The sequence below is a fragment of the Ammospiza nelsoni genome, chromosome 17 (genome assembly GCF_027579445.1).
Source record: "Ammospiza nelsoni isolate bAmmNel1 chromosome 17, bAmmNel1.pri, whole genome shotgun sequence".
NCBI lineage: Eukaryota > Metazoa > Chordata > Aves > Passeriformes > Passerellidae > Ammospiza > Ammospiza nelsoni.
In genome coordinates this window covers 5,497,404-5,523,980 of record NC_080649.1, presented here as the reverse complement: position 1 = coordinate 5,523,980, position 26,577 = coordinate 5,497,404, and the positions used below count along the sequence as shown (strand labels likewise).

At 48.7% G+C, this 26,577-nt stretch overlaps 1 protein-coding gene across 1 annotated transcript in view; it reads right to left on the bottom strand.

Annotated features, from left to right (window-relative positions):
• ADAP1 (ArfGAP with dual PH domains 1) overlaps nucleotides 1-26,577 on the bottom strand; it is a 49,656-nt gene that overhangs the window by 10,319 nt on the left and 12,760 nt on the right. Inside the window, exon 4 of the mRNA XM_059484724.1 lies at nucleotides 18,463-18,545. Within this exon, the coding sequence (XP_059340707.1) occupies nucleotides 18,463-18,545 (83 nt within the window). The remainder of the gene's footprint in view (nucleotides 1-18,462; nucleotides 18,546-26,577) is intronic.

Genomic DNA, 26,577 nt, shown 5'->3' with positions numbered 1-26,577 from the left:
GGCTCCTTATTCACAGTTTCACCTGAAAAGAGGCAACACAACTGCTTGTTTCCATGATGCTTCTAGGGCTGTGGTAACACCAGGTCTGATCCCAGGCTTTCAGAAGAAACCTGAATGTATCCAACACACACAAATGCAGCACTGGGTTGTTTCTTGCCTTCTTATCTCACTGCAAGACAAAGCATGGGGGGCTGAATAAAAGGAAAAAAAAAATGCACTTGTGCATGTAATCCAAGAGAATCACATTTTCCTGGAGTTCAGGCAGGGCATCTCCTCCTACAGAAGGCATTTTCCTTCCTCTCAGCAGTTGAAGTGCATTGACCCCGATTCAGAGCTTTGGAGAAGATTCAAATCCAGCTCCCTCCCTGTGCTGCTAAAATTGCAGGGTGTGCATGGCCACTCCTGTGAGTGCCAGAGCTCAGCACTCAGCCTCATTAGCACGGGGAGATGTTAATTAGGGCAGGGCAGGGGACAGGCACTCACTGGCCACGTGGGCCCACCTTTCCTGAGAGGTTGAGGAGCTGCATCATTATCTGGAGCAGCTGAGTGTGGAGTCCCTGACACCACCCATCACCCCTGGCCCCGTGTCACAGCCTCCTTTTTGAACAAAGAGTCTGAAGCACATTCCTGTGAAATAAACCCTGCTGCCCACAGTGAGAGGGCTGGATGGAGAAGGTGGCAAATTCTGTATTTTCCTTACAGACTGGACTTTGAACAGGGTTGCAAAAACAACTTGTTTAGCCATGCCAGTGTGAATGGTTTGACTGCTCTAGGCTGTAACATTTCTTCCTGCAGCACTCAGCCACCATCAAGGCAAGACATTGCAATCAATTCAACTTGCATACTCTGAGAATTTGCATTCCAATAAAAGTCATAAACCAAGGAATATGAAGTTTGCTCATGGAATGAAAACATCACTCTTTGCCCCAATCCCCCAGATGCAAGCAGGGTCCAGGTCCTCAAATCCCTCAGAGCTTGCACCCTGCTCCGCTGCACAGCACCAGCAGATTGCTCTTTTTGCCTGATTTTTTTGCCTGTTTGAGGAGCTCAGAAGTTCCCTGCAATAATCCATCCCTGGATAATGCATTTCCTGCAGGTCCCACAGTGAGCAGTGCAGGCACAGCCATGCTGGAGGTGTCTCAGCATCCCCATGGCAGGAGGCACCTGATGCTGAGATGGAAATCCATCCCCTCCTGAACTGCCAGGCCAGGAGCCACCAGGAGCTGCTGCTGCCCCTGCACAGTTCAGTTCTTTGGAAATTACAGCCTCAGCAAGCAGAAAATGAGGTCAGTGATGCTCCAGCCCCCAGGAGCCCTGAGAGGTCAGTGCTTGGTGCACCTAAGGCAGGGTGGGTGATGGCTGAGAAGGGAATGATCTCCCTTAAGACAACTTTTCCTCCCCATTTAGGACACCACATCCTCCTCACAGCTCATCCAGCCAGGCCAAAGAGCCCAGGAACCCCCAAGTGCAGCACCCTGACACCCACACCATTTCTTGTGCACACACGTGTTAGAGGGACAACATTCCCCAGCTCCCAATCAATCAGTCCTCTCCTAATGAGCACTTAGCATCCAAATTACCTTTCCAAAAGGCCATTTCACAGAGAAGGGTTTCATGTTGTCATCCAGTCTGCCTCTGCTGCCTTCCAGGAGCTCATAAAACAATTATTGTCCCACTGCATTGTCACTTCAGCTATGGATGCAAGCAGCTGATGAGATTGATTGCTTCCACAATACCCAATTAACCCACTCACTCTGCCAACGACTGACTTAATCAAAGGCAATTAGTGCTTGAATGGCTACAGCAGACAGAAAGCCAGGATTTAGTGGATGATTCAGATAACGTTGTGCAGACATCTCCTTGGCCTTCTGAGGGAAAACATCCTCACCAATGTTCAGCTCAGGGCTGGAAGGAGATGAAACCTCAGGTCAGTGGTGTGAGGTGGCACAGAAAGGGATTAGGAACACACACTTCTCTTTACTGATAAAAGGAGAACTTGCAGTGGCTGATGTTCCCTTTTTCCTACTTTTTCTGCTCATGCAGGGCCCAGAGCACCAAGCAGTTGACCAGGCCTCAGTGACCAACAGGTCCTGAAATGGTAACTTGGATCTGAAGTCAGATCCAAACAGCCAACACTGTTTTATAAAACCACCTTCAATACTGATTTCTTCCTCAGCAACTTCTCCCACAATGTAAAAAAAACCCACCCCAAAAGACTCATTTAGAGGCAGGACCACATCTCTGTGGAAAGGCAGGTGTCAGTGTCCTCAGGGACTTTCTCCTCCAGACAAATCACCCCAAACTGGCCCAGCAGAGACCAGACAAAGCCTCACCATGGGAAGTCAAGAACAACCCACGACACCTAAAGCAGAGCACAGAGATCATTTTAGATCATGTGAGGAACAACTCCAAGGCCGAAGCCAAGCATGGAAAACCAATTCTCCAGATGACTACAAGACGATATTATCACCTTGATTTTGCAACGTAAGGAGGTGCTCCCCAGCAGCTGGGACCAGTGCAGAAAATGGAGCCAAATGCATCATCTCTGTGGAAGGATCACGGGGCTGAGCTCAATTACACATTGTGGTCCTGAGGCTGACAGAAAGGACAGGTCTGTGCCCCCACACAGGCATGGGGCATTGAAATGCAAGGTCCATCCCCGGGTTTCCAGCCCCACTTAATCGTGAGCACACTTGCACTGGTGGCTCACAGCTGAAAATCCAAACTGCTCCTCAGCAAAGCCCCAGTAATAAAGCTGAAATCCATTAAGCCTGTGATGTTTGCCACTATTTAAATCAGATTAAAATTGTACATGACACCACTAAGCCGAACAGTCAGAAAACACTCCTGTCAAGCCTGATGTTTCTCCATGTAATCCAGACCCCCCTTCTTTCAGCGGGCTGTCAGCTAAAAGGAGCCACAATAAGAGATCATGCACCTAATCCAGCTTCCTAAGCTGTTTTTAACTGGTCCCTTTAATCACATGTTAGATTCCCCACGGAGCAGCTCTCAGGTGACAAAGGCATCAGCACAGCCATTCATCCTCTGGGAGGGACCTCAGGTGGGGTCACAGGGCTCTCAGGATCCCAGGTGGGATCACAGAGATCTCAGGTGGGATCACAGGGACCTCAGGATCCCAGGTGGGATCACAGAGATCTCAGGTGGGATCACAGGGACCTCAGGTGGGATCACAGGGATCTCAGGATCCCAGGTGGGATCACAGGGATCTCAGGTGGGATCACAGGGATCTCAGGATCCCAGGTGGGATCACCCTGCCCCTGGTGCCACTGAGTGCAGCAGGACCAGGACACACAGGAGCCTCTGCAGAGCTTGGGAAGCCATCAGAGCAATAAAAAAAGGGAAATCAGGGCAGCAGGGGGTGGCAGCCACTGGGCAAGCAACTGGAGGGTGAGGTGGTGCAAAGGACACTCATCAGAGAGAAATTTGCTTTTGTGGAGTGATATTGATCTCCCAGTGAGCGCTCACCTCCTCCGAAAACCCTGCGTGGGAACAAGTATGAGGAGAAAACACAAATTATGCAATTCTCAAGTCTTCACCTGACTACTGCAGACATATCAGGTTTAATTCAGAAGACAGCCACATCCTCCCTTTTATCAGTTTATCTTATAATTGACCATCGATACAGTACAACTTCCGTGCTAACCTAATTATTGAGCAAGTGTTTACATATTAAAGATAAGGCCACAGCTGCCTGCTGCAAGCACAATTTGATTGTATCTGCTGGGAGATGTTACAACCCCCTGCTACAGAAAATGTCTTTACTGGAAGCCTTGCACTTACACTGCTGAGAATTGAATGTGGAATCTAATTTTACTTGGAAATCAAATGCTTCCTCTTCCAGTGGCATCCCTGCAACACCCACCTGGGATCTGCTGCTGCTGCTTGGAGAAAGAAAATCCTGTTCCAGGTAAATAACCTTCAGGTTCTGCTCTTTTGAAGCCAGTCTTTCATAATAGAAGGTGGGAGGCTCCCTGTGTGATGTTCAGCCCGTTTAGCAGCAGTGAGTGCACTCAAAGCCTGATACAGATGCAAAGCCAGGGTTAAAGGCAGGCATGTGGCACTAACTCACAATAATCCTGCAGCAGCTCACCTCAGGAGCTGAATCCTGAGAGCCAAACCACTCCCAAACCACAGGGCAAGGATTCTCCGTGGGTGAGACATAAACACTCCAAAAAATCCTCACTGCAGCCACTGAGTTTAGCTCAGATGTCCCCACAGCCTTCCCTCCCCATGGAGGAGCTCTGCCACCATCCCACACCACCATCCCCAGGGATGCCCACACAGAGCTGGTCCTGCCTCTGCAGGACAAGGGAGAGCCCACCTGCAGCCCCACATGCAGAAAGCCAAGAGGTGAGACTGAAAAAGGCAAAGGAACCCTGACACCAGCAGGGATCCACCAACCTGCGGCTGCTCAAACACCTCCAGAGCACCAGGAGCCACCTGCAGGTCTGGATTTCACACAGGCATCCTCAAACCACACCTAGGGGATCAGGCTAAAACAGCCTCTGAGCCTGAAGAGCTTTTGGTGGATCTGTTCCCCACACCAATAAACAAAAGCTCAGCTGCTCACGCAGATCAATGCAAGCAAGGATGAGATGAATTTGAACCCCCAACAGAGCTGGAGAGGAGTCAGCAGAGAAGTTCACCACAGACTTTAGATGAGTTTAGGACTCTGTGTTCTGGGGCATCCTGGAATAAAGCATTCCCCCACACAGGAATAAAGCATTTCCATACAGTCACAAATCATGGAAAGCCATTATCACACCTGGCACTCCTCTTTCTCTGCTTTGAACAGAAATCCAAATGGCTTCGAGCAGATCTGCTGCAGTGCTGCTGTTGGCTCCTGAACGTCTTTTATTGAGTGTTCAATGCATTTACAGTGAAAACTTCATACAGGAAAGCAGAATTTTTTAATTTAGGACTTGTTTCTGCCCTGGCTGCTGGTGTTCAAGCTGTCCCAGAAATCAGCTGGTACACGATGCTCTGGCAGCTGTGCTATCAGGGATGGAGCATTTGGCAGCACAGCCACAACCTCCAGGTTGCGCAAGGACATTTGCATGCCTTGATTTTTCCAGAACTATCATCTCCCATTCCCTGGAGCAGCATAATCCCACTTAATGAACTCCTAGAATTATATAAATCAAAGCTAAATTCTGTCCCAATAAATCACCAACCAAAATTCCCACTGACTTAGCCAGGCTAAAATTTTCTTCCACCCTCTGCCATGCATGAAAGCTTGAAATTCACTCCCTGCTGAGCAGCCTCGTTGTCTTTTAGGTATTTTGGGACATGCTGTTTGTTACTGCCGTGCCTGTGTCCCTCAGGGGCTGCCCTGGTTATCAGATTATGGGTGGCTGCTGTGTCTGCACCTCAACAGCAGCAGCATTTGTAAAACCAGCCCCATTTAGCAGGGGAGGCACCTCCCTGCCCCATTTCAGTGTAAGAAGTGGGGTGTGGACAATTCCTCCACTGCTGCACCAGGGATTTCAAGGTGAAAACTCAGGTGAGTTCACTACAGGGGGAAATGCAGGTGGGTGTGGGCTGGTGTGGGCAAGGAAGAAGCATCAGCAAATGCTCTGGTTCAGAGCTGAGGCTGATCTAACTCAGCTGCATCTCTGGCAAACTCCAGAAAAGACATGACCTCACCCTGGAGAATGTTCTTTATCTGGTGAGAGGCAGAAACTGCCCAGCCCTGCCCAGGTCTCCAGAGTGAAACAGATCTTTCTGTAGCAGGAATTGAATTAAGCTACCATGAGTTGCCATGAAAACAGCCTTTCCCATGCTCTCTGTTATCCTATTGCTTCCTGGTCGCTCCCTTCTCATTAGTGGAAGAAAGATGCCCCAGCTTTTGGTCCTGTGTCATTACTCAGGGAATGTGAAATGTGCTCAGTGTAAAATCACTGGAGCACCAAGAAATACCCTCACAAAGCACAGAAAATACAAAGGGATGGTTCTCCTATTCTTTCCTTAAATGTTTATCATCCAAGACATGGAGAACAAAGCGTTGTACCTCCCTTCAGCTGCCTCCAGTTGGTATAGGTCCATTTATTGACTGCAAAAACTCAAGGTTACAGGAACAGGCAGCCTGAGCAATATCAAAACACACTAATTCAAGCTGGTTGACCTCAAACAGGGAAAGCTCAAGGACAGGAGTGAGCAATGATAATTATATTGGGGTGTTTCACACATTTATTGATCTCACAGTCTGTCCTCTCCAGCTGGACTGGCTCTCCTGGGAACCCCTCAGGGCATCCCCAGGGAGTACCAGAGCCCAGCCCGGAACAAGGGCAGCACATTCAGCCTGCAGGAGCTCAGAGCACCTCACCCACCAGAAACTGCTCTAGTTCAGCACATTCAACCAACCACAAATTCAATGCTTTTGATTTTAGCTGGTAAATGTAAATATTTCTGTTACAGAATGACACAAAACGAAACATTTCTTAGGTGTGCTTTTCTGAGAGGGGAAAAAAAAAAAAACCTAACAAAAAAAAAAATTTGCACAAAACAATTAGATGGAGAACAAAAAAAAAAAAAAAACCACCAAAAAAACAACCTCCAACTATGCAAAATTTCATGGGGCAGCCCTTGTGCCTTTCAGCAAGGCTCACACCCACTCTGCTCTGCCTCCCCTGCCTCGAGCATCGCTGCTGCCCCTCTTGCATGAGAGCTGCTGCTCCTTGGCTAATTATGGAGGCTTGGATCAGAGCTGTGCTGAAGGCAGCCTGACAGAACCAGCTGTTAAAATCACAGCTGGATCCTAAACTAGCTGTGAGCATCCAGCTTCAGCTCACAGTGGTGCTCCCTCCTCCCAGGGCTGGCTGCTCCTCCTGCCCTAAGTTCAGACCCACAGGTTCTCACCTGCAATTTTTGGCTGCCTAAATGCTTTTCTGCTTTAGAGGAGCTGAAGACATCAGAGCTTTTCTCTTTGCTAGATGTTTTTCTTCCTACAGCAGCTATCTGTAAGATCCATCACCTCCCCATCACTTTGTCACTGCAATGTTCGTGGATTTCCTGGAAAGCATAACAGTAGTCGCTGGCCTCTTGCCATAGCTCAGAGAGACAGAAAAAAATAAAAATGCACCAAATTTAACTCTAAAAGACAAGCTTTTGCATGTGGAGCCCTCTCCTTTGCCTTTTGGTGGCGACTCTGTATCCTTATCAAGGGTGGGAAGCGGTGCAGCATCTTCCCCTGATTCCCACAGAGCCCCAGGAGGCGGCAGAGCTCCTTCAGAGGGGCTGCACCAGCTCTGAATCAGCACTGAAAGGCACTGAGAGGCACTGAGAGGCTCCTCCAGCTCCTGCTCATATGATGCCAGTGCTGTGGAAATGTCAGCACATCAGGAATGGGAGTGAGTCCCTGCCACAGCCCTGCTCCCCTTGCACGAGAAAATATAATGGTGAGACAAAAACCATGCTGTCATCTCCCCCTGCATCCTCCTCCTGAGTTCAGTTTGTTAAACAGCCCTTGGATGTGCCCTGTCTGCACTGCAGCAAAGCCCTCTTTGGCGTTTACACCATTTGTGTTGTGAATTTGCTGTCAGGGAGCAAGGCTGGGACCCACCCCAGGCAGGAGAGCCCTCCCCAAACCCACTGGGGATGCTGCAGTGGTGCTGCCAGCCTGGCTGGGCTTAGATCTGCTCCTGCTTTTTTGAGTGGATTTATTCAGATGGATCCATTTCCTTCCAAGGCAATTTGGTTCAATGTTTGTTCACTCACTGTGGGAGGTTTTGCTGTGCTCTGGGTGAGGCTGCAGAGAGCAGAAGTGCCCTGCAAAGAACTCTCCCCATCCACCTGCCATGGCAGCAGGGCCAGGGCACACCAGGGCAGAAGAAGAAGAAGAAATCATTTGTTTTAAAGCAATGACTGCAATTCCCTCAAACCCCCAAGGAGAGGATGGGGAGAGGTTTCTTGGACCAAGTCCTGACGTGGACCTGTGTAATGTTAAATGCATAAAGGATTACACTGGGACGACATGAAGAGGAGACTGAGCATCAGCACTGAGGTCCCACCTGCTTCAGCTGAACACACTGCTCTGCAAACCTTCCTCCTTCAACCATTTCAATCTTTCTCCTGAGCCTTTCATCCTAAACTCTTCCTCCCTATTAGACAAAAGGTTTTTGGAAAAAAAAAGAAAACCACAAACAAAAAAACCCAAAAAACCCAAAACCAAAACAAAACAAATTAGGCTTTAATTCCCCTTTTTTTGTACCCAAAATCCACAGCACAAGTGCCAAGGCATGGATGCCAGACTTCACAGAGCCTCACTGGGGTCCTGCCCTGCTCCTGGGGCTGCCAAGGTCACACCTGACACACCCCAGGTGCTGCACAGGTGAGGGGGGAGCAGGGGGGCTCAGACTGATCCAGAGGGGCTCAGACCCACCCAGAGGGGCTCAGACCCACCCAGGGAGGCTCCATCTCCCAGAGGGGCTGTGGGAAGGGGCAGCAGCTCCCCGGGCCTGGCTCCCAGCGTGACTCACATCCCAGCCAGGCTGATGTCAGGGTTGGAGAACAGAAGCTGCTCTGTGGCTGGGCAGCAGCAGAAGGAGGATTCTGTGCCAGGCAAGGTTGCTCCTTGGAGGGATGCTCGTGCTTTAACCCACTCCTGACAGCAGCACAGCAGCCTCCAGTGACCTTGGGCTGGCCTGGGAGAGCTGCAGGGTCTGCAATTCCCACCAGGCACTCACAGCCCTCTGATGGGAACCTCTGATCAGGGGCTGCTTTGGGGGGGCACCTGTACAGCACTCAGAGCAAAACAACAACCAAAATGCTCTTGAGCATCCTTGAAATGCTAAAATGTTCCTTTAAAAAGCCAACAGTGGAGGCTGCATCCTTTCTGGAGAGGGCCAGAGCCCTGCTGCCACTTAGGCTGACATCCTGCATCCCTCCCTGCCTGCTCCCCACTGCTCCCGTGACCACAAAGAGAAGCACCAGCAGAACCTGCCCAGCCCCAAGCTCACAGCAGGCTGCAGAACCCAGCCAAGAATCCAAATTCCCTGCTGCAATCCCTGCCTGGCTGTGATGCCAAATCACTGCATCCTCTGGGACACTGAGACTGGGCAGAGGTTGTGCCAGAGGTGCAGCATCCCTGTGCCCTGAGCTGCTCATTCAGCCCAAATCAGCCTGCCCAGAGCTCAGCCCACCTCCAGCTGCCCTGGGTGCCCCTGCCCAGCCCAGGAGCTGCCCCTGGTGCCAGCTGGGAGCAGGGAAATGCAGCCAGGCTTTGGGACCCTGCAGCTGGGGCAGCACTCAGGGCAGAGATTTGTGACAGGGTTTTGCTGAAATCCAGAGAGAGCCAGACATGGAGCTTTGGTTCAGCCAAATACTGGGATCAACTGCTGGGAATTTACTGGAAATGGATTTAACAGCAGGCAGCACTGATGCAATCCCAGCACACCAAGATGCACTGCAGGGAACGGGTGCCATGGTTCCCTACCACAAAACATCTACCCCTCCATGCCCACACCTCTGCTTTGCAAAAGCCAACATGAATTCTCCACAAAATACCAAATTTTTGCTGCTTTTTAACCACGCTGCTAGTAGTTTTTTATTTCCATCTCTAGGTCTATGAGGAATCTTCTTACAGGAATAGAGAGGCTAAGACAGCACAAAAAAGCATCCCACAGTGAGGGATGCTCCACAGATCCTGTGACAGTCACATCTTCCTGATGCCCTGAGCCACGAAAACAAGAGCTTCCCATCAGTGAGGGGCAGAGCAGAAAATGATGGAGCTCCTCTCAAAGCCCTGCTCTAATGCTTGAGCCTTTCAAGCATCAGAAGAGAATTTAATCCATTTTATAACTAGCATCAGATAACAGTGACATTAAAAAGCAGTCAGAGCCAAGCAGCAACTTCTTTTGGAGGTTATTAAGTAGAAATAAATTAACTTATTTCTCTAGATTGAAAATTCCTCTCTACAAACTAAGATCAAGGCCGGCTAAAGCTTTTGACAGCTGTGTGCCCATCAGCCACATCTGCATTGAGGTTAAATAGAGATTTACACTCACAGTAACTTCTGAAAAATTTCAGACCTTTGGATCAAGATGCAGCCAGTATTTTCAGAAGTTCAACTCACAAAATGTTAGAAGAGCCAATTATAATTAGGCTTTTTCTACATTTCTATATATGGTGTAAATCAGGAGGCAAGCCACTGGCATTAACAGGAAACATGCCAGCAAAAAAAGCAGAATGAGGGGAAAATAAACTCTTTATTTACATGATATTATTCACTTTACACACACCTAACACAGCCAGGGCTTTCAGGGCCATTTATAAATTCACAGCATTATGTGGCACTAAAGCTTTTACTGTGGTATTCAGAGTCCAACGTGAGCTGGTGTTTATACAGTGACATTTCAAACCTCAGTGCCCTCAGCAGAAATACCTCCAGGGCCAGGGCTCAGATTTGGGTACAGGAACATCAACATCAAACTGCTCTGCAGAGATTCCAGCACTGCCCCAAACACCAGGTTTGGGTACAGGAGCACAAACATCACAATCCCTGCAGGGATTCCACCATTGCTCTAAACTCTGGGTTTAGATACAGGGACACCAACACCACAACTGCTCTGCACGGATTCCAGCACCACTCCAAACTCTGGATTTGGGTACGGGAACACAAACATCACCATCCCTGCAGAGATTCCAGCACTGCCCCAAACTCTGGGTTTGGGTGCAGGAGCACAAACATCACAACCCCTGCAGATTCCAGCACCTGGTATGGGTTTGGGTACAGGAGCACAAACATCACAATCCCTCCAGAGATTCCAGCACTGCCCCAAACTCCAAGCAGACAGTGAGGATTAGAAACTGATTTTGTTTAGCAGAGCACTCGTGGCCCATTTACAAACTGAGCTGCCATTGCAACATCAGTGACACAGCTGGTGGAGCTGCTCCAGTCTTGGACATCTGGACACCCAGACGGACGCCCAGACACTCAGACACCCTGACACTGGCAGAGGCTGCCCTGGGCTGGTGCTGCAGCCCCAAACAAAGGGCAGGTGGAGCTGCAGCTTCTCTCCCACCCCAAAGGCTATTTTTAGCACAAGGAGATGATGTAAGCTCATAAGGAACTGGGGGAAGGGAGAAAAGGTTTAAGGAAAAGGAAAACCAAAGGATGCTGAGGAATTTCTGTGCCTTGTCAGGTCAGAGAGGAGGCACAGCCCTGCCCCACACCAGCACAGCATGGAAATGATGGAGGATTGCCTCACACACACCAACCCCAAACCAGGCAATGCCACCCAGCCCCTGGAGGGCACTGGGATGCTCCTGCACAGCCCAGGCACCCAGGCAGGTGGGTGACCTTGCTCTGCACCTCTGTGCTCCCCTACAGCACACGGTGCCTGCACAGAGCCCGGTGAGATGCTGCTGATAACCCTCACACGGCTGCTCTTATCTCGTGGTTTCTCTTGCCGCTCCTGTGAGCTGTTTCCTAAGGAACCAAGGCTTCTGTGAGCATTGCTCATCCATCTCTCCCCCTCTGCCTTCCCAGCATCTTGGATAATTTCAGCCAGATGTGGTTCCTGTAGTTGCTGAACACTCCTCTCTCTTTCTCACATATAAAGCAATGGGGTAATTTAAAAAATCATCCTCATCCCCAGAACCACCTTTATGGTGGGGCATTGCCTCATTCTGTGAGGGGCTGGCCTCTCCTGCTCTCACCTTTCCCCCAGCCATGCCCCCATCCTGCTCTGTGTTTGTGCAGGGCTCAGCTCAGCATCTCCCTGACCACGCTCACCTGGGAGAAGCCAGCAGAGCTGCCCTGGAGCTGGTGGGAATATAAAGAGGAACATCAGCCAAGGATGTGGGCTGCACCAGGGGAAAAAACAACACTGAACTAAACCTTCCTGCTGGTCTGCATGAGAGAAGCTGAGATGGCAGCTGGCTGCCATCCTGACCACACACATGAGCTGGCTCAAACCCTCCCCAGTGCTAAAAGCAGCTCCTGGTTTAGCTGACAACCCCTCAGCAACAGGGGTTTGGTTTAACTCTCCTATTTAAGATGCAGGTCCAGTTGTCAGCAGATAAAGGATGCTACAGGAAGGACTTACAGCACTGCTCCCCACTTGCAAGGAGCTGGTTTCACACATCAGCTCTGTCTCACCCTTATCAGGTCATTCCCACAGGGCTGATGCTCTGACCATGGAGCAGGTCCAGTGGGATGGAGCAGTGTTCCACATAAAGACTTCCAGACAGCATAAACCAGCACAAGAAATAGGAAAAAAACCCCAACAACGCAACCCACCTTTGTCTCTCTTGTACCTCTCATGGGAGCCCAAATCTGGGAACACTCTGCCACAACCCTCACACTGCTACAGGGCCCTGAATGGGGACTTTGTTATTTCTTTAAACCTTCTCACCAGCACCCTTTTCTCTCCTGGTCCTTCCCTGCAGCACAGGAGCTGCCCCAAGGCCAGGGCAGTGATTCCCTGGCACAGGTAAGGCTGTGCATGTGACAGCACCTGGGGAGAACACAAACACCCCCGTGGGGCAGCCACAGCTCCACCCCAGCCCTGTGCAGCACTAAAACCTGCACACTGCACAGGAGGTGCCCTGCTCCCCTGAGCCTGCAGCCCTCTCCACTCTCACCCTCTTCACCCCCAGATCAGGAGACCCTGCCTGTCCCCATCCATCCATCCATCCATCCATCCATCCATCCATCCATCCATCCATCCATCCATCCATCCATCCATCCATCCATCCATTTCCATCCATCCATCCATCCATCCATCCATCCATCCATCCATCCATCCATCCATCCATCCATTTCCATCCATCCATCCATTTCCATCCATCCATCCATTTCCATCCCTCCTCCCACCCCCACAGTGTCCCCACCCCTCCTGTCCCCAGCCCAGCTCCACCCTGGGTTTCCCTGCAGAGTTTATTTGTTTATTTGTTTGCAGAGCAAAGGGAGGGGATGGTTCTCCTGTGGCTTCACACCCTCCTGCAGCAGCAGCTCCTGACACACCCCGAGTGCTCAGGGCTCAGCAAAGGGCACCAGCAGCCCTCCCTCAGGCTGATGCTTCATTTCTTTGCTCAGTGCTTTGGGCTGTCTGATGTGCAGAAAACCCCGTGTCCTCTGAGGCTGCCATTAGCACTGGTTTGCTCCCCGGGTGCTGCTCAGCCCTGTAATTTCCTTCTGAGGTGGTGAAAAAGCCCAGAGCAGAGCTGGTGTGGCTCTGACACCCACAGCTCCTCACTAGCTGGAGGAAGTGGGGTAAGAGACAGCAGAGGATCAGCTCTGTCAGTTAAAATAATTGGATTTGAACTGCAACACTGCTCACTGTTTTGTCTGATGAGGCCCAAAATAAACTGCATTACATCACTGCAGGTCACACTGAGCTAATAAGGGTCTGTTCTCACACTGGGGAAGGACATTTTTGTGTCCCCTGTGTTTTCTCCAGTGCTTTGCAGTCAGAGCTCCTTCCAACTGTGTGAGTGCAGGGGAAAATTAATTCAAACTGCTGCCCAAATTATGCAAGAGCCTCATGGAATGGAAAGTGCACATTAACAGATTTTACTATTTTAGGGTGTTCTTTTATGTCTCATAATTTATTTTGCCATCATATTTGCAGACAAATAGGAAACAACACAGAAGCCAAGTAATCCTAAGGGTGCTGACAGAAGATGGAACAAGCAAATAGGCACCTCCAGAGAAATGCTGCCTGGATAAACCCCAGCTCACCTGAATGGTGACAACATGATCCAGCCCACAGCACTATAAATACAGGAATACAATCCAACAGAGCCTAAAGCCCCAACACTACTGGCTTTAATATGCCCCAAGTTTTGCCTATGTGTCCCAACTTCCCAGCAGCTCCAGTGGAAGCTCACAGGCCACCTCAGGTTGCAGTAGCTCCACATTATTTTACTCTGCAACCCAAGAGATCATCCCACCCATCTGTGGATCTACCAGTCAAATAATCCCAGTTCTCCAACTTCCACCCCAAAGGACAGGGTTTAAACCTTCACCTGGTGCAAATCTGGATTCCTAAAACACTTCCATGGGACCTGTGGCAATTTTTATCAGCTGAGGAGCCCCAGCTTCCCAAGAGCAATGAATGAAAGCAGTCAAAGTTCAAAGGGCAAACAATTCCCTTCTGTTCTCAGCCACGTTCCCATTCTCTCATCCGTAGCCTGAGATGCATCAGAGCAGCTGCACCTTGGCCAGTTTATCATCACAGTGCTCCAGCCCCACAAATACTGTTTCCTTTTGCTTCCTCCTCCTCTCCCTTGGTTAAAATAAATCCCTTTGATTAAGGGAAATCAGGAGCACCCAACTGAACTAACTTCCAGCAGATCCTCTGAAAAGCACTGCCATAACAGCCATCTATCAACAGCAGTGGAAAACAACCAAGCTTTTTAAAAGTGATCAAGACATTTTTAAAATTTATCAAACCCTGCAATTGCCTTGAGATACAGATCCAGACTTTGTTGGCAATTACAACTGGCCCCTGTTTCCAGGAGAATTCAGCACCCATGCCCCATTAAACTCCTTTAGGAGGGACAATTAGCTGAGGACTGACAGTAATTTTGCCAGTTCATTTACCAGAAGGGATAAAGCCAACCTGAACCACATTAATGTGAGAATCTCAAGACTGGCATCATTCTGTGCTGTTGTACAAGAAATGTACTGCTAGAGAAAGGGATGTGGCCATGGTGTTAATTAGGATTGCTGGGGTGTAAATAATGTTTTGTTTCATGAAGTCTAGCCAGGGCAAACAAATTATTTAGCTCATACTACAGCTGAATGAAGAGCTCAAATGTATAAGAGGATGTCTCTGGGAATCAATAGTGGATCACTGAAACATTTAATCACAGTTTTACTGATCTCACTGCACCATCTGAGCTCTGCAGTCAATGGTGCTGATATTCTCATTAACAACAGAACCATCAGTCTGAGACACTAACGGGGCAGAGCAGCTGAAAGGGTGTGTGCTCCAAGGCTTCCTAGGGAGCCAGGAACTCTAAATCTCCCTTTTAGGAGTTTCCACTGTGATCTCCTGTCAGAACCCAGGACATCCCTCTGGCTGCCCTGGCCAGGGGCTCAGAGACCTTGGCACAGAGTCAAAGACACCTCAGGCTTTGATTTTAACCCATGGAAACAATTACCAGCTTTATATGAGGATTCAAGCCATGAGAGTTTAATGAGAATGATAGTTAGTTTGTCACAAGGTAGAAAAATAGAATTTTAGGGTTTTTAGAATGGGGGTTCAGAAGTCAAGATGAAGGGATTTGGGTGTGCCTTGTCATTCTTCTTTCTTCTTCTTGTCCTCCATCTTCTGGGTGCTGGTGGCACTTTTGGATTGGTTTAGACTAGAAACCCACTGTCTAACATAGGTGATAGGTATTGGAAAATTATTGTAAATAAAGTACACGTAGCTTTTAATATAAAAAGATAACACCACCCTGAGGGCAGTCAATGTGCCATGAACCAACCTGCTGGACAGAGCTCAGCAGGTCAGAAAAACAATGTTATAGATAACAGAGAATAAACAACCTTGAAAACCACAGCTGAGCAATCCTGACTCCTTCTTCGATCTCAGGGCTGGGAAAAAAGAGAATTTCTGACACCTTGGGGCCACCTTGACCACAGAAACCCTGAGAGTTTCCCACCGAGGGTGAGTGGCTGTGACTGCACATCCCCATAGGGGAGATCTCACTGGGGCCTGAACCAGCACCCAGGGATCCACAGCCAGGCTCCAGAGCTGCTTTCAGTGCTCAGCACTGCCCACACTGGGGATTTCTGCACATGAGAAGTGTCTTTGTTTCCCAGTTCTGATCCTGCTACCTGGCACCACTCTGCATCCCCCGAGGCAGAGGTTTCCCAGCAGTTTGGGAGAAATGCGAGACCCTTTGGGGCAGCTGCTGCCTTTGCATCCCACACTCCTGTGATTCATCCCCCCCTCCCCAGAAGCTGAATTTTGCTGCATCCCCCTCTGTGAGGATGCTTCCCTGCACTCCCTCAGCCCTGACCTGCACATCTGACACTCCTGTCCCCAGGCTCATTGCTCCTGAGTCTGGCAGCAGAAATGCTGTGAGAGCTCCTGCCTGGCATCTACAGGCTCCAGACAGTCTCTCCCCAAAGGATATTCTGAAAGACACTGAATTTCTGACCAGGGTACCATCAGGCTGCCTGGAAAAGGATGTTGCTTGAAACTATTCCAATATAGCATTTTTCTTATTTTTTCATGCAATTATTGAACAAACATCAGAATGCAAAATAGCCCCTGGGACTGGAAAATGGAATTAAATCTTCCAGCGAACACGAGAAAATGGATACTGACATTTCTATTAGCAACAAAATGTTTCATGCTTAGAAACTGGTAACCTGACACTGCTCCAGGGAATTCAGGAGGGTGAGGAAAAATGGTTTGAGACAGCATTAGGAAGGAACAGAGATAGAGGAACACCCCAGTGAGACACAACTGGATGTGGGGTGGGCAGGAGGACACCCTGGTGTTGGTGGCACCGTGGTTTGCTCACAGACAGTTCAGGTCAGTGGAAAAGCATTTTTTGGCACAGGGTGAAGGACAGGGGGCAGCCACACCTGGGGCTGTGATGGTGCAGCAGAAGGGAGTGTTTGGTGTGTGCATCCCCAGCTTTGTTTTCTTCTAACATCAACCTGGTCCCCCTAAGGAGGAGCCACCTGGCCAAAGCTCCCCTTGGAATTTACTGTCAGGACAACCAACAAATGACATCCCAGGTCATTTGTGCGGCTCCTGTGCTGGGTTTTGGAGATAGTGCCAATCTCAGAGACACTTCACAAAGTAAAATCACTCACACACCACTTACACGATGCCCACCAGGCTGCTTCTCTTCCCCTCCTCCTCCCCAGAGCCCTGCTCACTGAAAATGGCTCACCCTCTTCTCCTCTATTCTGTATTTAATGGCTTTTGAACTTCAAAGAGAGGTGAGAAAACCCCATCACTTCAGCGTGCAGTTAAATATTATGCAGCCACATTACTGAAGAACACCTACAAAATACACTGCTAAAATAAACTCCCCTTTGAATTCTTCTTATAATATCTCTCAGAGAGCTCAGAACACACTGCCCTTCTTCCCACACAGCACTGAAGCACCTACTTCACTTTAACCAGGTACACACTCTTCTCACAGTCAAAAGGACTCATCATGTGCTTAAAATTATTCATTTTCCTCAAGCACTTGGTTGAATCCCAGCTTTTATATCCAGAAGTTGCACGACAGAAATTGGGAACATCATTCTTGGGTGGGTATTATACACACATTGGCAGATACACTCAAAAATTATCTAAGAAACCAAAGTATTTATTGCTAATAGAACACATCTGACTCCAGCAGACAGCTTTTAGAAAAATCTAAAATAAAAATGTACTCTCAATGAATATGGATACTCCCCACACACCGTGTGCCTCATGTACACAACACAGCAGAGCTGAAATGCTCAAAACATAAATTGAGAATATATGAGATCAGAATTTAATTGTGGTTTTCATAACAGCAAACTGCTGGAGCTACCTGCATATTATGAGTCTTGAAAAGCATCATGAAAAATAATATTTTAACCTTTAATCTGTAGCATGGTCTTTGCTAATAAAATTATCCCAGAGCCATCCAAGCACATAGCTGGTGTCAACTACTTAATATGCAGAATAAATTAAATGCCCCTTACATATAGCAAAGAAATACCCAGCGAATTTCATGCATTTAGTGCTGGTGCAGCCACACAACAAACACAGTGGAGCTCTGTGTCTCCTCCTCAAATCCTGCTCTTCTGCAAGAAAATCACCTAAGCCACTGCTCTGCTACCCCAGCCCCTGCAAGGCCACTGAAAGAGCTCTGAAATGAGCTCTGAAACAAACACAACACCTTTTATCTCCAGCTTTCAATCCAGCTTCACACCCCTGCTCCAGAAACAAACCCACTGGTGCTGGCCTGACCTGCTCCTGGGGAACAGCCAGTGGAAATCAACAGAAAGACTCTTGATAAGCCATTTCCATCAGGTATCCAAATTCCCAATATTCCAAATCAAGTGCAGGGAATGCCAGGAGGTGTCACCCTGGTTTTTGAAGTTTTTCTAAGCCTTCTGATGTTTACATTCTCGTAACGAATCTTCTCACACACTTTACATAAATAACTTATTGCTTTGCACTCTTTTCTGGAGGAGGAGAAATTTGATGGACTGTTGGTTTGTCCAGTGCCATTGGAGAGGTGACACTTTTATAAATCTATAAATGTTGGAGTCAGAAATTTAAAAACTCTCTTTTACCTTGAAAAAGCAGCGAGTCCACATCGTGTTATTTCATGTCCTATAGTGACAAGGAGGGATCTTGTGCACAAGACCATACTTACTTCTGCTTAATGAGATATGGGCAATAATTAACATAAAGAACATATTAAACAGAGAGGAAGGTGCTAAAAATCAAAAAACTTGTCAGCCAAAAATGTGTCTCTCATTACCTGCAGAATAAGGCTCCTGCTTCTCACTGTGGATGAACTCTTTTCGTTCATATTTGGCTCTGATCCACTGCTCCCGCAGTAATCTGGAAAAAAAATACAGAGAAAAGGAAACATGGTCCAAGATGCACTAAGAAAGAAGTCAGAACTATTAATTCTTCAATGAAAGCACAAGTGTGATTTAAAAGTCTTCCAAAAATTGCATTGTACAGTCTGGAGTCAAGGGTTTCTTCTGCTTAGAGCTGGACAACAATAAATCATTTCCTTGTACATCCAATTTTATTGGAAACTTATTTCTTAAAAATGCACATATTTAGCAGAAGAGCCTGTCCCCACCCACCCAATCAGGCTCTGTAAAAAATCCCCTCAGTATATGAACCATTTTAGACCTAATTTTCTCAGGCCACCTACTTCAGTGAACAGGGTGAGTAAATGAAAAATCCCAACCACATACAAAAGGGAGATTATTGCCCTGAAGATATCAATACAGAAGCAGAAGGTGCTGAAAACCCATCTGGCCAAGCTCTTCCCAACTCACAGCCCATACTGCCGAGTTCAAGAAAGCAGTCTATGATGCATGGCAGCAAATATGATTAAAATGTCCTTTACTTTTAATCCTGAAATAATACAGATGATTTATACACCAAGACCTCATATTCCAAAAAGGAAAAAAATACCCCAAAGATTACAATTGGTTTTTTTGCTATTTTATTTCAGCAGGAGTGTTTGAACCAATGAAGTAACTTTGATCTGGAATATGCTAGAAGTTGCTTCAAACCATTTTTAACTGAACTTATTTCTTAATTGCCCTAGAACCCTAAATAGCCCAGATCACACTCAGAAATAAAGGCATGTGTTATCCCAGCTTCACAGCAGACATTTTGGAGCTGCCTACACTAAAGACAGCAAAAGATCCCCCAGCACTGAGTGTGTTTTGTAAAACCATCACATTTCAACACATCAACTTCTCTGCCAATGAAAACTATTCATATGCTTAATCACCTTTTCTTTTTTGCTGATTATGCAAACCAAATGGTGTCTTTTCAGCAGCCACATCCCAGAAATGCTCAAAGAACATAAACACACCAACATTGCTTATGAAAATTCATCTGCAGGTACAGCAAACACATTCAATAAATCTGCAAGACACCATCCAATGAGAACTGAGGCTGTGATTGGTTTCCTGGCAAAAAAGGAGGAAATAATTGCACAGATTTTGTTCCCTCGTTGTGTCAGCTCCTTGGTTGGGGACCAGCCTTCTCCCCAAGGTTTGGGGAGCACCACAGCTTTCCTGCCCCCAAAATCAGCTGTGAACTCCTGCTGTAATACAAACAAAAACTGATTTTGTTTGTACCAAATCTGCGTCTGCCCTTCTGCTGCTGTTTCCATGGCTGATCTTTGGCTGTCACACATCTGCAAGTTTGACTGTGAGCTCTGAACACCCATTTCTCATTTCATGCTGCCATCCTGCGCTCTGCTCTGGGTGCATCCCATCCTCAGGAGCTTCAGGGGCACTTTGTACAATCACAGAAAGCTTGGAAGGGACCTTAAAACCATCTAATTCCAACTCCCCTGCCATGGGGTAGCTCAAACCCCATCCAGCACCCAAGGAGGCTCTTCTGGGTCCAGCAGGATGCCTTTTCTGGATCTGACATCCACAAATATAGAAGCCTGATGACTCAAAAGGTGACACCCAAACACCTGCTCTATGATGCTGTCACTGATCAGCAGAGCTACCAAAACTTAATCACAAAACAAACACAAATACTTGAATTGACTATTCTTCTTGCAATTTTTCCTGGCCAGCTGCTGTGGACAGCTTGTTATCACTGAAGCCAAACTTGGACCTTTTCAGCGAGATGATGAGGGATGGAACTGGGAGGAAGAAAATTCACACCACCCTCAGCTCCAGCTGACGTCAGTGGCTTCAGCAGGAGCTGCAGCTGCTCTGAGCTCTGGAATTGTGAGAGTTCAGCCTTCCAGTATGGGGCTTTAAACACAGCAAAAATTGAGAATTCATGGGCAGCAGTGGGAAACACTCCTGCTGCAGGATGCAGGCTGTGCAGGAGATACCCTGCAGGCTCATCCCTGGAGATAAACACTCCTGCTGCAGGGTGCAGGCTGTGCAGGGCCCATCCCTGGGGTAAAACACTCCTGCTGCAGGGTGCAGACTGTGCAGGAGATACCCTGCAGGGGTCACCCCTGGGGTAAAACTCTCCTGCTGCAGGATGCAGCTGTGCAGCAGCCACCCACCCTGCAGGGCTCATCCCTGGGGGAGCAGCACTTCCCTGTCTGCCCAGAGCATTGCTGCAGTGGCCCCAGAGCTCTTGTGCAAGACCTGGTGCACTCCCGGGGCAGCCAGCAGGCACCACACCCCAAGGGGAGCCCTGAGAAGCTGCAAAATGTTCTCCCTCAACATCTGGCCCTGAGCAGGAGTGGCTGCAACTCCCTAATTTCCCAAAGCCCATGGGAATCCAGCTGTGCCACCTTCCCAGCAGCTTCCTGGCACTTCACACACACTCTTCCCCTTCCCTTATCATCACAACCCCAGGCTCTTTCAGCAATAACTTCCCAAAAGCCAGAACACACCACAGAGCAGCCCACAGCTTGGACAACTCAGTGCAAGGCCACCAGCTGCAGCTTCTGCTCCAGGGGTTATTTATAGAAAGCAGAACAACTTCAGTAAAAGAAACCAAAACAAAAACCCAGCTAGGACGGCGAGGAGTTCACCATCTCCCTCCACTGCAAGAGAGAAGCTGAGCAGGGATCTCACCACATTCACTCTCTTTTGGACTAGATGCAATCCTGCCATACAAAGCTGCTGGTGCTAAAACCCAGCTTCACCAGCACAGCTGTGATGAGTTCATACAGGAGCAGGAATGTGCCCTGGGATCTGCAGGAGCTGAGAGCAATTGCAGGGCAGAAGATCCTCAAACCATGCATGGATTGTATGAAAAGAGCCACCACTTTCAGGAGACTGCTGACCTCATCTTAATTTAAATATATCTTCAGAATATCCATTCTTCAGAATATATCTTCAGAAGAGCTTCAGAAATATCTGTTTTAATTGAAATGCACTTTTCCAGGCATGAATATGTGTGTATGCAACCCAGGGCAGACACCACATAACCAACACAGGAGCCTCCATCCAAACCCATCTCTAACTCCAAAACGATTCTGTGACCAGAAATTACTGCAGTAACAGCCCCCTGGTATTTTACTGCATTTCTGGTGATGGGATAATGCAGCAAATCAGCAAATATATTATTTATGTCTGTTAAAAAAAAAATGTAAGTGCATCATTCCCAAACTGTGGAGATGCATCAGCTTTCAGGATCAACTCCAAAAGCTTTAACAGCCCACCTAAAGTCTGTCAGGCTGCTGGTTACAGGGAACTTGTCATTTTTTGGCAATTAGAACAGAAAATTCATTGTACTCATCAAAACCCCACCAACAAAACAAAACGCTAAGGAAACCCACAATTCAGAATAAGGGAAAACTCATCCCCCAGATGGGAAAGGACTGAGTTTGACTGAGGGGCAGCAGGTCCAGGGGCTGACAAAGCCCTGCCCACACCATTGCAGGCACTTGTTTGCTTTCCTGACCACCCACACGAGCACCAGGGCCCTGCCCAGGGCCAGCAAGGAAGGTTCCAGAAGGAGCCACTGGAGCAGCTTGATCTTGGTCCCACCTACTCAAAGCCCACAGCAAAAAGCAGCAGAGGAAAAGCTGCTGAAGCAGTTTAATATCAAACTGTGGCTGCATGGCTGCAGTGTGCTGTGTGGAGGAGGTGCTGGCCAGCCAGATTCAGTCTCTCCAGTTTATTTTTTCCCCCAGAGTGATTTTTTCTCAGCTGGGCTGGCTGGTGCACTCCAGAGCACACCCACAGATGCTGCACATTGATGCTGTGGCTTTTCTGGAGACGCATGACAGACAAGAAACCCCAGCCAGAGGTGAAAGTGGCCCAAAAGACACCAAACACCCCCCACTACCCCTGCCCAACTGCATCCTTGTGAGGCACCATCAAAGAAGTGAATGTCAAACAGAAACACCATTTCCAGAAGCCAAATTTGCAGCTTCTGGAATTTGTCAGAGGATTTTCCAGCAAAATCCAGCATGCTTTCCACAGGCAGCCTGGTGGTGCAGCCACGCCAGCTTTCTGTCAAACAACTGCTCTAATGAAATTTTAAGTCAGAATCCAAATTCTTTGCTCAGGCTGCAAGGAGAGCCACTGCAGCAGAGACTAAAAGCCTGTCTAGCTTCACACTCCTTTCCTATCTACAAAGTTCTTGCTGTGAGGACTTGCTTTAAAGAGCTTTGTGGAGGGATGAGACAGCTGGGGGCTCCTTCAGCTCTCTGTGCACCAGCTCAGCTCTTGCAGAGCCTGAGCATTGATGTGCATCCCCTGCCAAGAGCAGCACCCCACAGCAAGGGGAGAGCACAAACACAGGGGTTTGGCTCTCAAGGCATAAAACCCCTGCATTGTGGGTTTGGAGAAGTTAAAACTGATTCTGAGCATGCAAAATCACAACATTCTCTGTTAAAATGCTAACTGGTTCTTTTTTTTGGTTGCATTGCTTTACATGCACTGTCCAGCACACCCCAACACTATTTTTCAGAATGGTTAAACACCAATTAAAACCATGTAGGAAGCAGCCTCTGTCAGTAGCACCTTAACCTTGTAGCAATTTCCTTTGGAAATTAAAGGAATCAATATGAATTAACAGGTTTACAAGCTAACAGCAAAGAGAAAATGAACAAGGAGAGTAAATCCCATGGCTGGTCAGGATTGAAGGACTGGGCAGATCTCAGCACTTGGGTGACTCGAAGAATTCCTGAGGCTGAGTGCCCAATTTGAGCCACCAAGGAGGCTCCACCATTGGGAATGAGCTGATGAGCAGCCACTCCCAGTGGCCACACTGCAGCACCTCAAATTTTACACCCAGGACATCACCCACGGCACTTCTGAAAGCTGTGGATGTAAAATCTGAAAACCCTAAAAAAAAAAAAAAAATCTTAAAAAAAACCCCAAACCCCAAAAACCTAAAAACTTAGTTATTAATAAAATAACTAGGAGCCTGAGCAAATCTCAATTTTACCCCTGTGGACATTATGCAATGAAGTTTTTATAGCTATAAAGTGTTTATTCTCTATGAAGCACTGGCAAAAGGAGGTGACAGAGGAAGGGGTGAGGAGTTTGCAGCCCAGGCATGGCAGAGGAGGGGCCCTGCTGACCTTCCCACACCACACCACGGTGATGGGCTTGGTAGCTCCTCCACCAAACGTACCAAACTTCAAATTATTAAAAAATAAATAAAAAATCCAGAGACCTCCCAGGCAATTTTCCCTCTGCACATCTCAAACAATAAAAAAAAGGCACTTGAGCAGTAACTGCTGTTCTGAGGATGAGGGCATGGATGGTGTGTGCCTCTCTCAGATGTCTCACAACCAGCACAGCCCATCCACCTCACCCTGCCCTATTTTCCTGTGCTCACAGCCAGGACACTGAGCTGCTCTGCATGAGGAGCAGATGCAGCTCCCACTGACCCAAGCACAGACAGGAGCACAGCAAAGCTCTGCAGCTCCTTCTCAATGCCACAGGATGAGGCCCTGCATGCCCAAATCAAGCAACAGAAAACCATGTATTGTAGCAAGGACAGGGATGTACTTCCAGCTCTGCAAAATCCCAGTAAGAGATTATCTCACTTTCTTCTATCAGTTTTCAGCCAATAAAACACTGAACAAAGCCTTTTTCCTTTGCCTTTACTCAAGAGTGAGTACCTGCAGCTGAGTGGTGAGTCAAAACTCAGCCATGTGCTTGCAATGTGCCTGCCCCACAAAAATCTGTTTCACAGCTCTCCATCTGCTGCTGTGGTGCACCAAGCTGGGCCATGACCCCTTGTGACCATCCAGAGAGAGGTTTTGTGGTTTAAATTCCACACCCAAAGCTCTTTGGGCCAACCTTGTGGTGGTGTGGGAACATCCCAGAGTCTGGGACTCATCTCAGTGTCAGGGACTGCCCAGAGGAACAGGAGCTGCTCTGGTCACTGTCCCTGGGACATGGGTCAGTGCTGGCAGACAGAGATGAGAGGAAGGAAGGGGATTTTTTGTTTGTTTTGGGGATTTTTTAATTTGTTGGTTTGTTTTTTTTTTTTTGGTGGGGTAATTTTTTCACCTATGAACTTTCCCTGGGCAATTCCAGAGCACCCCTCCAACTTCTCAAACCTGTGCCAAGTGTCATGCAGAACCAAGAGGCTACAATGGGGTTTTTGAAGGATACAGAGCAGGCAAACACCATGAATTTCCCAAAGAGCCAACCACAGCACTGCAGGCAAGAAGAAAAAAGGACAAGCTGGCACTGCAGCACTTCCTTCCCCCAAACTTCACAATTCCTCATGGAACCAAGGCAGAGGGATTCCAGAAACAGCATTATAAAATTAACAAGCTTCCAATGAACAAAGAGCTGCCCAGGCACTGCAGCTGCTGGAATGAGAAGCTCCAAAAGCTCTCAGTGCTGCAGAACATGGTTGGAATCACTGCCAGTGCTGGATGGAGGTGTCACCCATGGTGATGCTTCCCAGGGCTGCAGGCTGGGAACAGCTCATGCTCTTGCAGTGACTGGACTGCAGCGAGGCGGGGAAAAGCTAAATTTACATCCCTGGAGAAAGCAGCACTCCCCTGCACTTGTTCAGCATCATCCTGAGAGGAACAGAGAGCCCTGAGTTAGAGAAAGAGAAATACAACTGGGCACAGCATCCCTGAGACAGGTGTGGTGTGCCCACAGCGCTGGGCCTGCGGCAGTGTCAGGGCATTCTCTGCTCCTCTCAGGGGTCACATCCATCCCTCTGCTGCCACGGCAGGGACCCAGCAGTGCTGGCCCAGAGAACCAGAGCACAGCTCCAGGCTGAGCACAGGAACCAGGCCATGCAGGCTGGGAATTGTCCCAGTGCAGAACAGGCACAGCAAGCTGGGACCAGAAAAGGGTCAGAAATTTGTGTTCCAGCTGCTCCCAGGAAGATTGGCCTTGCCTCTCAATGAATCAGTAAATAACCAAGAACAACAAATCCTTTTAATTCCCTGCTCCTCACAGGTTCCCAGCCCAGCATGATGCTGCTCCATCAGCCATGGACCCCAGTAAGGTCCCTGTGAGCTCACACAGCTCCAGAAGGGTCCCTGTGAGCTCACACAGCCCCATTGATGACCCTGTGAGTTCACATAGCCCCATTGATGACCCTGTGAGTTCACACAGCCCCAGTAAGGTCCCTGTGAGCTCACACAGCCCCACTGATGTCCCTGTGAGCTCACACAGCCCCAGTAAGGTCCCTGTGAGCTCACACAGCCCCATTGATGTCCCTGTGAGCTCACACAGCCCCATTGATGTCCCTGTGAGCTCACACAGCCCCAGTAAGGTCCCTGTGAGCTCACACAGCTCCAGCAGGGTCCCTGTGAGCTCACAGAGCCCTGGCTGGAGCTGAGCCAGTGCCTGGCAGAGCTCCCCAGAGTGACACAGCTCTGCAGGACGGAGGGAGGGAACAGCAGAGCAGCAATGGGGCTGAGCTGCACTGGGCACAGCACCAGGCACAGACCCTGCTGCCAGCCCTCAGCAGCAGCAATGGGGATGCTCCTGCTCTGCAGGCTGCTCCAGCAGGTCCTGCTGCCTCTCCCTGTGCAAGGAGGGCCAGGTGTGATTGGGTACCTACATCTCAGGACACCCCAGGGACCTGCCCTGCTCTCTCCTCCAGCACGAGCTCTGCACCCCTCAGGCAGGGACGGGCCATGGAAAGAACCAGGACTCTGCTCCTGGGCGAGCTGAGCACCATCAGAGAGGAGCATCTGACTGGATGAACTGAGACTTGGGAGCAAACAAAATCAAAACCCTCCAGAATTGTATCTCCTGCCAATCTTGCTTCTCCAACCCCAACATGACAAGCACACACAAGTCCCAAAATGGCACAGCCAAACTGCTGGGGCTCTGGAGCTCTGAACATTGCATAAATGGATGCTGTTTTCTTGCCAGGCCAGGCAGCTCCACTCACACAAAACACCTTGGTACACAGCAGGGTTGGACCCTAAAAGCCAAATTCAGTCCATCCCCTTTACCCTGGATGGCAGAGCAGG